Source organism: Cheilinus undulatus, linkage group 14 (genome assembly GCF_018320785.1).
Source record: "Cheilinus undulatus linkage group 14, ASM1832078v1, whole genome shotgun sequence".
In the NCBI taxonomy this organism is placed as follows: Eukaryota; Metazoa; Chordata; class Actinopteri; order Labriformes; family Labridae; genus Cheilinus; species Cheilinus undulatus.
The window spans coordinates 24,410,749-24,425,392 of NC_054878.1; the positions used below are offsets into that span (position 1 = coordinate 24,410,749).

General features: G+C 37.0%; 1 protein-coding gene across 1 annotated transcript; it reads right to left on the reverse strand.

The window, feature by feature from the left end:
* Positions 1-863: 863 nt before the first annotated feature.
* On the reverse strand, positions 864-13,020 carry sh3bgrl2 (SH3 domain binding glutamate-rich protein like 2). Its single transcript, XM_041804684.1, has 4 exons — positions 12,790-13,020; positions 5,993-6,178; positions 5,491-5,571; positions 864-2,670 (listed from the first exon to the last, which is right to left on the reverse strand). The coding sequence occupies exons 1-4, from the start codon at positions 12,832-12,834 to the stop codon at positions 2,656-2,658; spliced, it is 327 nt and encodes a 108-aa protein (XP_041660618.1). The 5' UTR covers positions 12,835-13,020; the 3' UTR covers positions 864-2,655.
* Between the last annotated feature and the right edge of the window lie 1,624 nt (positions 13,021-14,644).

The window sequence follows — 14,644 nt, forward strand, 5'->3', positions numbered from 1 at the left end:
CATAGAACATACTACCATGGTTTGGTACCAGATTCAGGCAAGAGAACAAATACTTGTACTAAAAGTTAAGACTAGAATGTGAGAACTTTATGGACTAAAACTAAATTAAAATGTTATTGAGTTTTCGTCAACTAAAACTAGACTAAAACTAGAAATGACTAAAATGTGACGAAAACTGTATGCATTAAATCTAAAGACTTAGACGAAGGCTAAAATCAAAAATAGCTGTCAAAATTAACACTGGTTCAGTGCCTTGGGATTTTTTTTTTGTATCCATCCCCTGACTTATACTTTTCAATAACCTTTTTCTCTCATCTGCTTGGAGTGTTCTTTTGTCTTCATGGTGTAATAATAGCCAGGAATACATAACCCTCCAGTGACTGGACCATCCAGACACAGGTTTCTTTAAACTACTATCACTTGAGGCACATTCTCTGCACTCAGGTGATCCCCATTTCACTAAATGTGAGACTAGCACCAGTTGGACCTTAGGTCAGTCACTTTAAAAGGGGTGTGTATTTACGCAGTTACTTATTTTACATGACATATTTTTGTTTAACTGGCATTACTTTGTAGAAATCTTTTTTCACTTTGACATTTGAGAGTTTTTTTTTTTCTTTTTGTCGCAAAAGTAAAATTATGTCAACCATGACTGATTATAAAAAAATCAATAAAAAGGTCAAAGATACAAGGGGATGAATACTTTTTACAGGCACTGTTTACCCACAGTATTGGTAACACAGAAACCTTGTCACACAAAATCCAGCCTATTTGTTGACATGCCTTCAAGATTGATCAGCAGTTTATAAATTTATAATGAAAATTATAAGCAGAAACATGAGGCTATGAACAAAATGCTTTAATCTGCTCTGTTCTGTTAAATAAAGTGTTTCAGAGCAATTTTCAAGAAAAAACACCATAATTAACCAGAAAGGGGTCACAGGCAAAGTGGCGTAACAAAGTACATTTAGTCATCTGTGGTCCAACGGGCATGGTGGGTCCATTGACAAAAATTGCAACATACACATCACATGATTTCACAATAAATGAGGATACAACTCAGCAGGATAGGAATGTGGTAAAAGTCAACAGCAACAGAAGCACATAAAATGTGATGTTCCCAACATGATATGTGAAAATGACATCCTTTTACACAATGGCACGAGCTTAAGGGAGGAATGGAAAGTGTGGGTCTGTCAGCTTATTTGTATCCTGTATTATGCGTAAACAAAAACATATGAACCACCCATGATAAGTTCATAATGATTAGAGATACACAGAGAAATTTGCTGGTTCTTAGGAAAGAAGACAAAGAATAGGCTACAGGATTTTGAGTCATCTTAAACTTGCTTAAGCATCTGTGTACTTCTAAGATATTTGGACATTGTGTGAAGAAGAGGTCTGTATATCTGGAGAAGCAGGGAAGCTTTGCCACTAGATTATCTTAGAGCAATTACCTATCAATTCTAGTTATATTAATAATATGGGAAGTGTGCTTGTGTGACCCTGACTGCAGCTGCGCTTTAGTGTTGTTGGTCAGAGGATAAAGCGAGCATTAATGTACAATTTTCATGTTTTCTACATATTCTATCAGAGGACCAACAATGATGCACTGGATGTTTTTTTTTTTCATTATTAGAAACCCAGGCTATGTTGTTTATTTTGAGTCAATCCTGCATACACAGTCCTGCTGCTCCATCAAATGTGGATTAATCCACGGCTTAAAATAGTCCCTGCAAATGCTGCATTTAGTCCTGTTTGTGCAGCATGCTAAAAACCTACGGTGTATACCTCTTCAAGGAAATTGCTTGGGTTTTAGATGTGAAATCAGTTTAGATTTACATATTTCCAAGACAGAGAAGAGCAGAGACAAACAAGCATTTTGGTATTTTCTGTAGATTAATAGACAATGAAAAACATGCGAAGTAACACCAACTTTGACCTTTGATTGAGGTTGAGTTTGACAGTAGGAATATAAAAAACAAGGTTTGGTTTAACTTTGTGTCGGCAGTGTCAAATGTAATGCATGCTGGTGATATTTTTACCCCTCGTGTTTTAGGATTTTTAGCTTTTGGTCTCATCGGCTTTGTGGTAAGCTGCAGTGTCACTGTCTCCTCTGGGAAAGCACCTGACAACACATATAAACATACAAATACATACATAAATAAAGCCAGGCAATAAGGCTAGGCTTCATGTTGTTTAGCTTTCAAGTGCTTCATTTCAGGCCCCTTCTTTAACACAGCCTTCAGTAACAGCTGCTGATTGAGACACGCTAAGGCATGCACACACAGGATACTGCAGGTGTGTATTCAGGTGACTTGTGCTGCATTAGGGTTTGAGCTATATCAATTAATGCAAAAGCTGCTACATGTGTTTTAATCTGCACAGAAGTTATGCTACTGACTGTAGTGTGACACACAGAAGAAAGAAACAAAACTAGGTCAGTCTTCTCTGATTAAGCCACTTCTCTTAGTGATCACACACTGTTGGAGACGTGGATGGTGGTTAAATGATATTACAAGTCAGAGGAGGGTAAAGGGTGGCATCTGTAGTTTGGCAACGTGCTGATATGGTAGCAGAAGGAACACAGGAAGTGGTTTTGTTGAAACGTTTTAAGGTTCCCTGGACATTTTTTAGCAGTAGTTTGATCCGGGGCTATGACTCAGAGTCCTGGAGATATGGGGAGAAAAGACAAAAAAGATTGAACACATTGTAAGTAATATTGTTCTTTTTGCTTAGTAGTAACATTCAAGTACATTTATGAAAGACATGATCATTATAAAGCAAATCTGTTTGGCATTTCCAGCTGGCTTACACATGATCAGATCTTTTCTAACCTAGTTATCCAATCATACTGTAGCAGAAAGAGAGAAAATGGATTTGACTGGAGGAAAATCTAATGATACTTATTGGTGATGAATGAAAACATCCTATGATGTTTTGCAATTGGATGATCATCAAAGGACCACTGTATACTGACTACATACTTTATATATTCTGTATACTGTAAACTATTTTCATAGTTGGTCAAGGAACCACACCCACCACTCATCAAGTCAGATTTGTACAGTACTGTTGTTACACATCACAAAAAAATCCTTACAGGGGAAATTGCCACAGAGGTGATAGCTTTATCATAAAACTGGACTATCAATACAAAAGAAAGGTACAAAATATTGATATCCGGTTACAAATCTACAGAAATTCTGGAAAAGGGATTATTTTATTCCCTTCTGCCCAAAGGCGTCAAAGACTTCAGCATCCCAGAATGCACTGGTTTTGTTGCCTCACAAAGCCAAAATTGATAGGTTCAACCCATCCAGGTACACTGCCCAAACAATGCCAGCCCCCCCTCATCTATTAAGTCATTCACAACTTAATAGCTTACAAAAAAGCATACAGTTTGACTGTTATTGAGAGTCCAAATCCAAAAGGAGGGCTATGCATAAAAACACAACATTTAAGAATAATGACTGGCATCTTGAAATTATAAAAGCAACAAAGTTTGAGGTGCATGAGTGTCTCAGTCAGTCTGGACAAACAGCCCCATCTTGTGACAGAAGATGTCATAAACCGTAATCACATACCTTATGTGTGTATTTTAACCATGACACAGAGCTCTTCTTTCACAGTCTTTTGTCAACCGAGGATAAAAAAAAAATGTGGTAAATTATGGCTTTTTAATTATCTGACACTCAAAACGCAATAGCTTTGGATCAGTTTACTACCAGTGTTTCCTAATCTACTGCCATTCAAATACAGGACTAGTTTTCACGCAAATGGGGGCGTGGTCACTCTGGGGAGGGGGTGACGCTGCACTGTTTCTATCAGAAGAGCTCAACAGTACCTGCCCAACTCTTGGAGGTTCTGGTTCTGGAAGCAAATTTGCCATTCAAATCCTCTGTAGACATTTAACCATTTTTAATGCATGAACTAAGCGGACCAGCTACTGCACCATAATACCCATGACAATCAAACATTTGATCTGTCCCAAAAATGGCATTTGAAGTTAAAGGAAACGTTACAAGACTGTACATCCTTCTTTATGAAGATGAAAAAACTACTTATCCCACAATCCATTGTGAATCGGTTTCTTTTTATAAGGATAGTTTTCCAAGCTTTCAAGCCCTTTGTGTACGTTTTCCTACATTTATCTTTATAGTAGTGTTTATGATGATAATGTTATAATATATCCTAGTTTATGTATGTAATGGTTCATACTATGGATGGCATATACTGTCATCATCAATAGCGGTAGACATTTCCATGGTGACTGAAAACCCAACTAACCAAAGAAGTTGCCCCAACACGCTAGGATTGTGGGTACTGTATTATTTTTGGCGCAGATCACGAATAGCTATGTTTTCTTAAAAGAGGTTGGTATCTTACAAACTTTTGTCTTTTACAGGAACTTCTACTGTTGTTTCACACTCAGGTTGCTTGTGGTAAGTCTACCATGGATATTTCTGACAGTATGGCTAGTAATGAAATCTGCTACGGAGAAAAGTAATGGGATTTTTACTTCCTGGACTGCACTGTTGAGCTCTATAGACTTTTTATCTCCATTGCTGAAGTCTGTTCTGTCCGGTACCAACCTGCCAAAAGGGACATGTTACTCACTAAATGCTAGTGCTAAAAGCAAACATAGCAAAAGCTAATGTAGTTGTATAGAGAATGTTGCTATAGAGATTACTTAGCTGCTTTAGGAGGTTAGCTCAGCTATGTAGCTATTTTATCTACGTAGCTCATGCAGTTAATGGAGCTATGTAGATAGTATTGTTGTGTTAGAATGTTTTCATGAAGGATGAGCTTTTTTCCTTAAACCAGACTGTTAACTTAGTTTTATTAAATGTTTTGTAATTAGGTTTCGCTGGGCAGGTTTATGACTTTTAACTTTGGTATCCTAACTGTTACCTTAACTCTTACCCTAAACCTGAATGGAAGTTTAATCAGATTTTATTTAGAAAATTTTCTTGTGTATTTCTGTTTTGAGCTATAAGTATATGGCATCTCAGCTGAACAGTCTGTGAGAGTGGCCTTCAAAGATGAGCGGTCTGCAGTCAGACTGTCTTGCCCATCCCAGCTGTTTACATCTTGTTTTGAATAGAGGACGTTACTATTGCAAAAATTAAGTATTTCTTTGTCTTTGAAAATTTTGGGAAATATTTGAGATGCTGTAATACCTCAATTAAAAAAAATACATAACATAGGAATGGTCATCTTTTAAATTAATATAGATTTTCAATGTGTACATTCTACGTACTGTATCTTTAAATGTTTTAAATGAAGCCCTCAGAAACTAGAGCTGCTGATCCAGCAGAGGGACAAGATGATGACAGGTTTAGAGTTTTAGGAAGTATGGGCTGACAGGATACTTTGTGGCTTTATGAATTTATACAAAGAAATCAGAGGTTGTTGTGTGTTTCTGTTATTTTCTGAGAATGCATTTACTGTGTAACAATGCCACAGCTCATCTCTTCTCTCCCTTACTTTAACTGAGGGTCTGGAGTTGAGCCCGAGGAATGCAAACACAGTGTTATTCTCCTTTGACTGGAAGAAGTCTTCATAGTCCTGAGAGAGGAAGAAAAAAAGAAGGAAAAAGAGGATGTTACATAATCTGTACAAGTTTAAAGGATGGAAGTAAACATCCTTGCCAAATACTGTTGCTTTAAATATAATTCAATGCCAGTGACATTGGGGAGCAATGTTGGATTACCTTGGCCAGTGAGAGTGACGGCAGGAAGAGCAGATAATCTGCCCCATCCATGAAACTGGATTAGGACAGGATTACAGAGGAGCATGCAAACTCAGTGGAGGACATAAACTGGCAAGCTGTGACTGAACAAACTCATTCAGTATTATATGTTGCTCCGCCTTACTTTACAATCAGACCAATGAAACTCACAAAATTGGTCTCAAACCACACTGACTCTAGAGCACAGATCTACCTGTTGGTACTTTACAAGGCCTGAGATTCATTAAGTCATCTTACCCCACAGTAGTGGTCCTCATTGAAGATCTGTGGAGGCAGGGGGTTGCCTTTCTCTGGCCTCTTGTCTTTGGGGATGTTTTGGTACATCCACAGCCTCTGCTCCTCCAGCATGGTGATGTCTACTTCCTGGAAGCTGATTCGATTGGCCTCGAGGAAACCCACGATAGCCTGCTGGTGCTTTTTCACCTGAAAAGGAGGAAAAAGTAAAATGGTGAAGGAGGGTTTATTTGGAAAAGTGAAAAAATACAAGGACTTTGCAACGTCATATCATCTTCAGGTTGCCACGTATTTCTTTAATACATGTATTCGCTGTTTGTATATATGTCACATCCCATGTTTGTGCCCTGTACTTAGCCAATAAGGGTCTTTAATACTCTCCTGTAATATTACACTGTAAGATGACACCCACTGAACCAGAGCAGGGTGTCTCTTTCACTCTCACATGTATAGTGAGCTGTATGTATTCTCTGTGGAGTGACTACCCGGTGTAGTTGTGACATTAAGAAGGATTATTGATTAGTGAAGGAGCTTAGGTGTGAAATCTAAAGGCTAATGTACTTTTATCAGCACAGAATGCCACAGCTGTTAATCACATCATTACAGTAGATGAGATTTAAGTCTTAAGTAATTACCTGTTGATGAATCTTTTGTTTACTACTGTAATGTTTATCATTTAAAGCAGGGATGCAGCCATGTAACAGTTCTGCACTGGTATGCCGGTAGCAGATGTGTCATATCCATTTAAAGGCAAGTTAGTACACTTCACAGGCAGGTCAGAGAGGGAAATTCTTATCTGGCAGTCAAAGTCACATGTTAAACAAACTCTGATTTGTTCTGATGTGAAAGACAGGATTCCTGAAGATCCTTGAAAAGTCTTAAATAATCTTTAAATGCAGAGAATCTTTTTTTCTAGCCAACCTTATATGATTTTAATGATCAAATGGTGCATAAATATTCTCCATAAATCAGGAAATTCAGTTCTGAATGTTCTAAATTTGCTAAAGGAGGACTCCAGACTCCTCTCTGATTTTGTCTGACTCACTGTGATTTAATAAACTCAGTACTGTTGTTAAACACTAGTCAAGTGCTCTAACCTCTGGGCTACCAGGTTGCCAACTTAAAAATCCTTGTAGCCCACCCTTATTTTAACAGATATTTCCTGCTTTTTAACTGCAGCAACACCAAAAATGTGCCATGGTAAATATAAAAATAAATATACTGTATTTTGATGGAATGTAGACATTAAATGTGCCAGAAATCATCACATTTCATTAACAGTTCTTTAAATCAGTCCTGGTCTGGAGTACAGAGAAACCTCACGCCTCAAACTTCAGGTAGTTTATCATGCATACACTACTGGTATTACTATTCCTCCGTTCAGGCCTTTAAAAGTCTTAAATTTGCTTTTAGAAGCATGTAGGAACCCTGGAAGGGAGTTTTCTTCAAGAATTGTGATTGTTACATTTCCCAAAGAGGGATCATAGCATCAGTTTAAATAAGGTCAGTCAACCACTGAAATTTTGCAATTGCAGTTAATCTCAGAATTTCAGTAGTTACTCACAATTAATCCACTATTTTTGAAGGAAAATACGGAACTTCATTTAGGTTGAAGATTATGTTATTACAGGGAAAAGGACTTGATATGGACTGTAAATAAGTAAGTGTGCAGAAAAAAGGTAAATGATTTACAACACAAAGTGCAGATGACTTTTAACTCTAACTCGTCCATGCTGTCTGTGGGTTTTTTAAAAGCAAAATAAAACATTAAGGAGTAGTTTATCATCACTCAGACTGCAGCGAGATGCTGCAGTGGCTTAACCAAAGTCCGTTGAAAGAGACAATAAAGCATGCAATTAATTGTGGTGGACCTTAAAGTCCCTGTAAAGTAATAACAAAATCTGTAAATAAGGTTTGTTGTATGATAAGCCAATAAAGCATGCAATTGAATTTGATGGACCAATATAAATCACAGTTAATGTATTGATAACAACAGCTCTAATTCTAAAACATCAAATCACAGAGATAATTCAAAAAGTAGACATGAACTACAAAGAAGAAATATATCAGTATTGCAATTGGCTATGTTTTCATTTTAAGAATAATTTTGCTGATTTTATAATTGATGCATCTCTACAGTTGCTGATCATGAAGTTTTGTATTTTCTTTCGCACTTTGTTCTCTATCTAATGGATGCAACATGCCCTGGGAATCTCATGTGTGCATGACAGTGTCTTTAAATGCTGAGAAAAAAAAAAATGCCAAAGGCTAATTTTAGAACCATGAAAACTCCCACGGTTGGAAAGGTCATGAAGAGAGTCCACAAGCCTTAGTCCTGGAACAACTGTCACTCTATTCTCTGTAAAACAGATTTTTAAGGGACTATAACACCAGTGGGAGGACAGTTATCATAGTCTGAAATAATTTGCACAGCAACAAAAAAAAATTAAAAACATATTTGTAGCCTGCTTTAACATACAAAACAATTTCCTCTTTGAAATATTTGGAACTAATTATGACTATTACAAAGATGAGCTTTGACTGCTATCATTTGTAAACTATGACTGAAAATCCAGCTTCTATGAATTCTGCCTTTAACTTTATCATTTAATTGAAATGATTCAGATGTAATGATGGCTTGTAAGTAAACAATGCATGTCCATTTTTAATGATGCCACAGGAGGCCACAAAGGAGCTATTGTTTCATTTTAAATACAGTGGGGGATTGTTCTTCAGTGACAGTAAAAATAATGTTTAGTCATTTTAACAGTTATTTTTCTGGTTGTGTGTCTATGTGTGGACTCTTATAAATGGCTTTCAAGGATACTGCATTGAAAACAGCCTTGTGCAAGGTTTAAACTCTATCTAGAATCACTGTAAGAGTCTGTGCTGTGTGCCACGCTGCTGCTCTCCAATATACTATAAATGATACGACCTTCCTCTGAGCTGACAGGCAGGCGGTGCGAGTCTAAATAATGTAGGAGGTGCCCCAAGTAAGGGTGAGCCAGAGTGCGTGTCGGGGGATGGATGAGTTCAGATTTTGTGTGTGTGCACATGTTGGATTAGAGACAATACAAACACTCATTACAGTATATGACGCATCGTTTGAGCACTTTCCAAAATGTAGGGATTAATTTGAGGTTAATCCTTTAGTCTCAGACAGGGATGGACAAAGGGGAAGGAGAGAACTTGTGACAGAGGAGTAAACAAATTATACTTGACCTGGGGACAAAAACAATGCCAAATTATGGTTTGTTGGAGCAACAAAAGGCTGTTATGCTATTCCAATACAACCACTACCAACTATTCCAGCGTGATTTGTTTTCCATGTCAAAAGAAGGGTTGTTGGTTTGCCTTGGTTGGTAGCGCAGGCACCCGTATGCTACAGTCTCCCAGATCAGATTATCTAACAAGTTTTATTGACTACTTTAGAGACAACTCATGATGATTACCAGGGCATTACAAGTTTGGAAAACAATGAGATGTAAAATCTAAAGGGCTTGAACCTACATAACTATGAAGGGGTGGGGGCATAACCTAATTTGAACTTCATCCATTCTGTGTTGATGATTTCCGCCCCACTAATCTGCTGTTGTTAGGCTGTGAACTGCTCATTTTTATAGGACACTGGAGTCTTTAGATGATTAATCTCCTCTGGAGTCTATTTTCCCACTCAAAGCTCAGTCAAACACTTTATTTCACACTGCCTCTCCATCTCCTGTTATTTTTACACATGGACTCAACTTTAAATCAGCTGAAGGCTCCAGCATCACCTTTCTTATTTATTCAATCACTTGTAACTCAATTGAAAGCATTCAGGGTGAATCACATTCACATGAGCTCCACTCTCGCACAGCTGACTCAAATGGTTGGCCAGTTCAAGCGTGAGCACTGTGCCTCTTGTGTTTGTGAGAGAGAGAGTGCGTGAGTTTTGAATGTATGTGTCACAGGGTTAAAAATAACTGCTATGTAAACGCTCAAAGATTGTGCTGCCCTCTTCTAGAGCTTAATAAAATAAAGTACTCATTTGTGCCGTTACCTAAGACTTTGAGCATTCATGTAGGAGTGTTGTGTGATCATTTTCTGCTCATGCTCAATAAGAGCACAGACTTTTCACTTTTAGTTCATGTGTTTCCAAGAGAACAGTGGGAGTATAGGGCTGCAAGAGGGGATGTGCTGATATCCCTTTTCTAGTACTCACTGATAAAGTGCACAAATATGAATACTTAAAAAATCCATAATGATTCTCAAAATTATTTTAAAAGTTTATTTTGTTGTCATTGGTTCTTCCTTAATAATCCTCTTGACAATCTAGCAGTGCATGGTTGCAGTCTGCAATCAATCACATTAAATATCCTGTAATTGTAGGGATAGTTCCAACTTTGCCTACACAGCAAAATTATCAGTGTTAATTCAACTACCATAGTGTTAATTTAAACACTTTTTTCAAATTTATATAAATTTCACAAGTTCTGAGTTAAATTAACACTTGAAGAGTGTTCATATGTAGGTCTCATTTTAACACTCACAGTGTCTTTTACATAGTGAAGTATACTTTTAACCCAAACTATGTACTTTCCTTTTGTTTAGGGTGTAAATTTAAAGTATTTACGATTTTGATTATTGACATTGCACTTATCATACTTCCTAAAGGTTGGAATTGTACACCAGTGGCAAGGTCATGAACATGAAATTGCTAAGATAGATTAGAAATACAAGTGCAGAGGAAGGATATACCCTCAGAAAATGACCTGCACACCATCCAATGTTCATACTCTGCCATAGGCGGGTCATCACTAACTTACTGGAAAACTAATCCATCAGAAACAAAAGCAAAGGAATCCCAGCAGTGATCATTCTACAACATCTAAAACATCATAACACAGATAAATACAAAAAAACATCTAAAACACAAAAACTCTACCCAAGGTCATGATGGGAAAACTCTGCCCCCTCAGATTTGGGATGATAGTGAGCATAGATTAGCTCAATTGACTCTCTACAGGCTGGACACACACTCGTCCATTTTTAAATCTGAAAAAAATTAAAAAATGTGGGAGACCACAGACATAAGGACAATTTTACATAATTTCCTCTGAGCTTCCAGACAATTCAGTCTGACCCTCAGACCACTTGAGAACACACACCAATCAACCTGCAAACAACCTTGCATGATCACGTGACTTCAGATGTAAAAACAAACAAACAAACAAAAAACCACGGATGTCTATCGATGACTCTGGATTGTCCCTTGACAATAAGCTGTCCTGGCATATGCTACAGGTGCAGCACAAAAAAGAAAAACATAAAACAAGTGAAAGAATCAGGGTGAAATCTTGGCCAGAAGGATGTTTCAGTTATGTTTCTGTTTGTGTGCTGTGAAAGTAAGTCTATATAATAACCAGCTACGCAGTCTTCTTGCCCTCATTGGTTGTTGTGGGTATTCTGTCAGAGGTATTACGACCTAGAATCGAAGTATCAAGGATGTTGGGTATTTACAATTCCAGGTCTGGGAGGCTACGATGTGATTTTAGCCAGTAAAATAATCATGTTGGCACCACACACTAGAGGATTATTTTGAAGCAAAAAATGCTTGCGTAGAGCCTTCACTCAGGATACACCCCTACAATCGTCTGGGGAGGCAAATCTGGCCTCGAATTGGACTTAAAATTCTGCAGTGTGCATCCAGCCTTAGACTAACAGTGAAGTAAGCAATACTGTCAAAAAACTCCCACACTGAAGACCATTTCACTTACAATGGAGTTAAAATTACACTTTGGGAGTAAGAGTAAACTCTAAAATGTTAAACCCTTTTTTTGTTGTGTATCTGTGTAAACAATAACAGAAATCAGAAATCATGCTGTTAATAAAATAATGTATAACAAGAAATGTTTTCAAGAATGGTCAAGTATGAATAGTTAGGCTTCAGCACCAAGATATCTGTATTGCTTATGTGCCATATTTTCCATGAACCAAGTTTCAATCAATTATTGAAGCAATCTTACATTGTCAGTGTCTTTTCTGAATAATTATCAGTCCAAAACAACTACTTTTTCCTATATAAAAAAAATCAGGAAAAAAAGAAGTCATTTATTTAAGTCATGTTAAGTCAAGCACAAAAGAGGCCCAACAAGTGACCTTCTAACCACCTACACTGACACAAATCAGTGTTGTGTGCCTGCTCACAATAAAAGAAATAGTTCTGAAAAAAGAACAGGTGCACCTGTACCTGCTTCTGATGTTGCTTTCAAAAAAGAGCTTTGAAGTCAAAGAGCAGCTCTGATCTTTGCCGGAGTAGCACTGCTTTACTCACGTTGTATCCTATTGTGGGATCCTCATTGCTGTGAGAAATTTTGTTGACATCAAACAGGTTAATTGTCATTTTTATCTTTTCATTAGACTGTGTAATGTCCATCACATCCTTATGAACTGATTCAGTTGACTGCTCAATAAAGTGTTATTAGGAGGAGCTGAATTAACTTTAAAAATGCAATTTCCAATTTTAAAAGGCTTAAAAATAATTATTATGTATATTTAACCAAGGGGAAAATAAGTCTATCCTGCACATCCAAAATGTGTATCTTAATCAATGAGTAACTCCCCTGGCAGCACGTCTGAGTGATGCTGATTACTTTCAGTGCCTGAGAACAGTCCAACAGGCTCACTCACAGCCTAGTTACATAATGAGAATGAACACCATTCAGTCTCTATACTGGCACTAAGTTTTTATATAGGTATCCTTTATATACAGACAGTGTAGGCCCATGCAACCCCGCCAAAACACATTTCCAAACACTCACCGCGACGGAGGCAGTGGAGGAGGCGATGTAAACCTTGATGACCATTGCAGTTCCAAATTTAATGTCAGTCGATTAAAAAATGCTCAGTGGCGGTAAGGCTCGTCTGTTTCTCCCCAAACACGTCAACGCTTTTGGCATCAGGCTCTGATCTTAAATGAGTGTAGACACGATTCTCCAATATTTAAAGTGAGCCATGATAATATAACAGCGTGCGCCTCTGCTGCTGACTGTGGCGATCAGCAGATTCTCACTGCACGAAGACAGCGGGTAAATCACTGGACTTCCGGTCACTATTTTCAAAGTAATGACGGCCTATGATTTTTTTTTTTTTTCTCAAAGCTTAGAAGTAGAAAATTATTTGGGGAAATTTAAAAACTCGTATTAAAATTTGAATAATGTTTCTTTCGGCTGTACCATATCTTCTCATTTAGCATATCTTTAATATTTTATCTTTTATTAATTTTTACTGGATTTATTTTTCCTCATTGTGACTGTGACTCATTATTGCTTTTTAAAACTACATTTTTATTTTATCGTGTGTCATGGGTATGCGTCGGCTGGTATCTGCTTCCATATATTTGCTCATCTGCGTACTTATGGATTTTATGCTCAGTTTTGTCAAGCTTATTGTCCTTATTTATTTTTATTGTAGCGGCAGCTGATTGTATGTAGCACCTGGGGTCCAACATAATGCCCCAAGGGAACAATAAAGTGTATTTTCTCGTAACTAAGGTTACCGACGAAATCTAAGGTCAAAATAAATAACGAGCATATTACGGTTTCTGTTCGCTCTCTTAAAGTGGAAAAAAAAGAATATAATTGTACTAAATTGTACAAATCGTTCTCACTCGGTCACAATGAGGCTGCTTAACCAAAGCTTTTAATGCATTTCGCAACATTTTCCTTTTTTTTAATCAAATGGAATAAACAGCTTCTTCGAATGTAATGTAATTATTTTGAAAAGTCAAGATGATATAGGCTTAAGACTCAGGTTACTTCCGGTAACTTGACAAAGGTAAACTCCTCCATATATTTTTAGGGCAGGTAGGCTATATGCGTCAGGGCTGATAAAGGGGAAATGTCATTTTGAAGAGACCGGAATACTGTGCTGTTAATTTTTGAAAGTTAGCATCATTTTGGAAATTTTTTCAGATCTGAAGAATAATTGTGTGTCTGGGTCTTTTTATTCAGATTTAATTAGATTTATATAGATGAATTCAGAGGTTGAAAAAGTACAAAAATACAGTAAGATAAGATTATTGTACTTATTTTAAAGTACATTTGTTCAGGTTAAAACTTACTTCAGCAAAAGTGAAAGTACTGATTTCAAGATGTACTCAAAAAGTACAAGAACCCCAAAACAGCACAACTACAGTAATTTGAGAAAATATAATCTTTCCCTCTCTTGATCAATTAAAAAAGCTCTACTGATGGCTCTCTGGTAAATCTGTGGTTTTTCTATTAGTTATCTATCAGTTTTAAGTTAGACTCACATGAAGAAGCTAATTATTTCCCTATATGATAAAGAATAGCACTGAAACATCAGAAGTCATCTCAATTATAAAGATACTACTGTTAGTTCAATTATTGCTAGATTAAACAATTATTGAATAGCTCATGAAGGTCCATTACTGAGTGTGAGGCACATTTTTATGCTATAGGTAGGCAGATAATGCTTGCAAGTCATGCTTTTATCCCATACGAAACATCAAGCAACATTTTTGAGAAATTATCTTTTCTAGCTTATTTTAAACCTTCTGTTTTTGATTACATAGCTTAAATATTTATTTCAACCTTAGTCTGTAAAAAACAACAACACGTACTACAGCGCCCCTGTTGGTGGTGGAGTGGATAG

What these genes read in the sequence shown, in the direction of transcription:
- sh3bgrl2 (XM_041804684.1), bottom strand. Translation starts at nt 12,834, where the DNA reads ATGGTCATCAAGGTTTACATCGCCTCCTCCACTGCCTCCGTCGCG. An exon ending in CCTCCACTGCCTCCGTCGCG is followed by an intron (nt 6,179 to 12,789) that starts GTGAGTGTTTGG and finishes CCTCCTTTTCAG; the next exon opens with GTGAAAAAGCACCAGCAGGC. An exon ending in ATGAGGACCACTACTGTGGG is followed by an intron (nt 5,572 to 5,992) that starts GTAAGATGACTT and finishes TTCCTCTCTCAG; the next exon opens with GACTATGAAGACTTCTTCCA.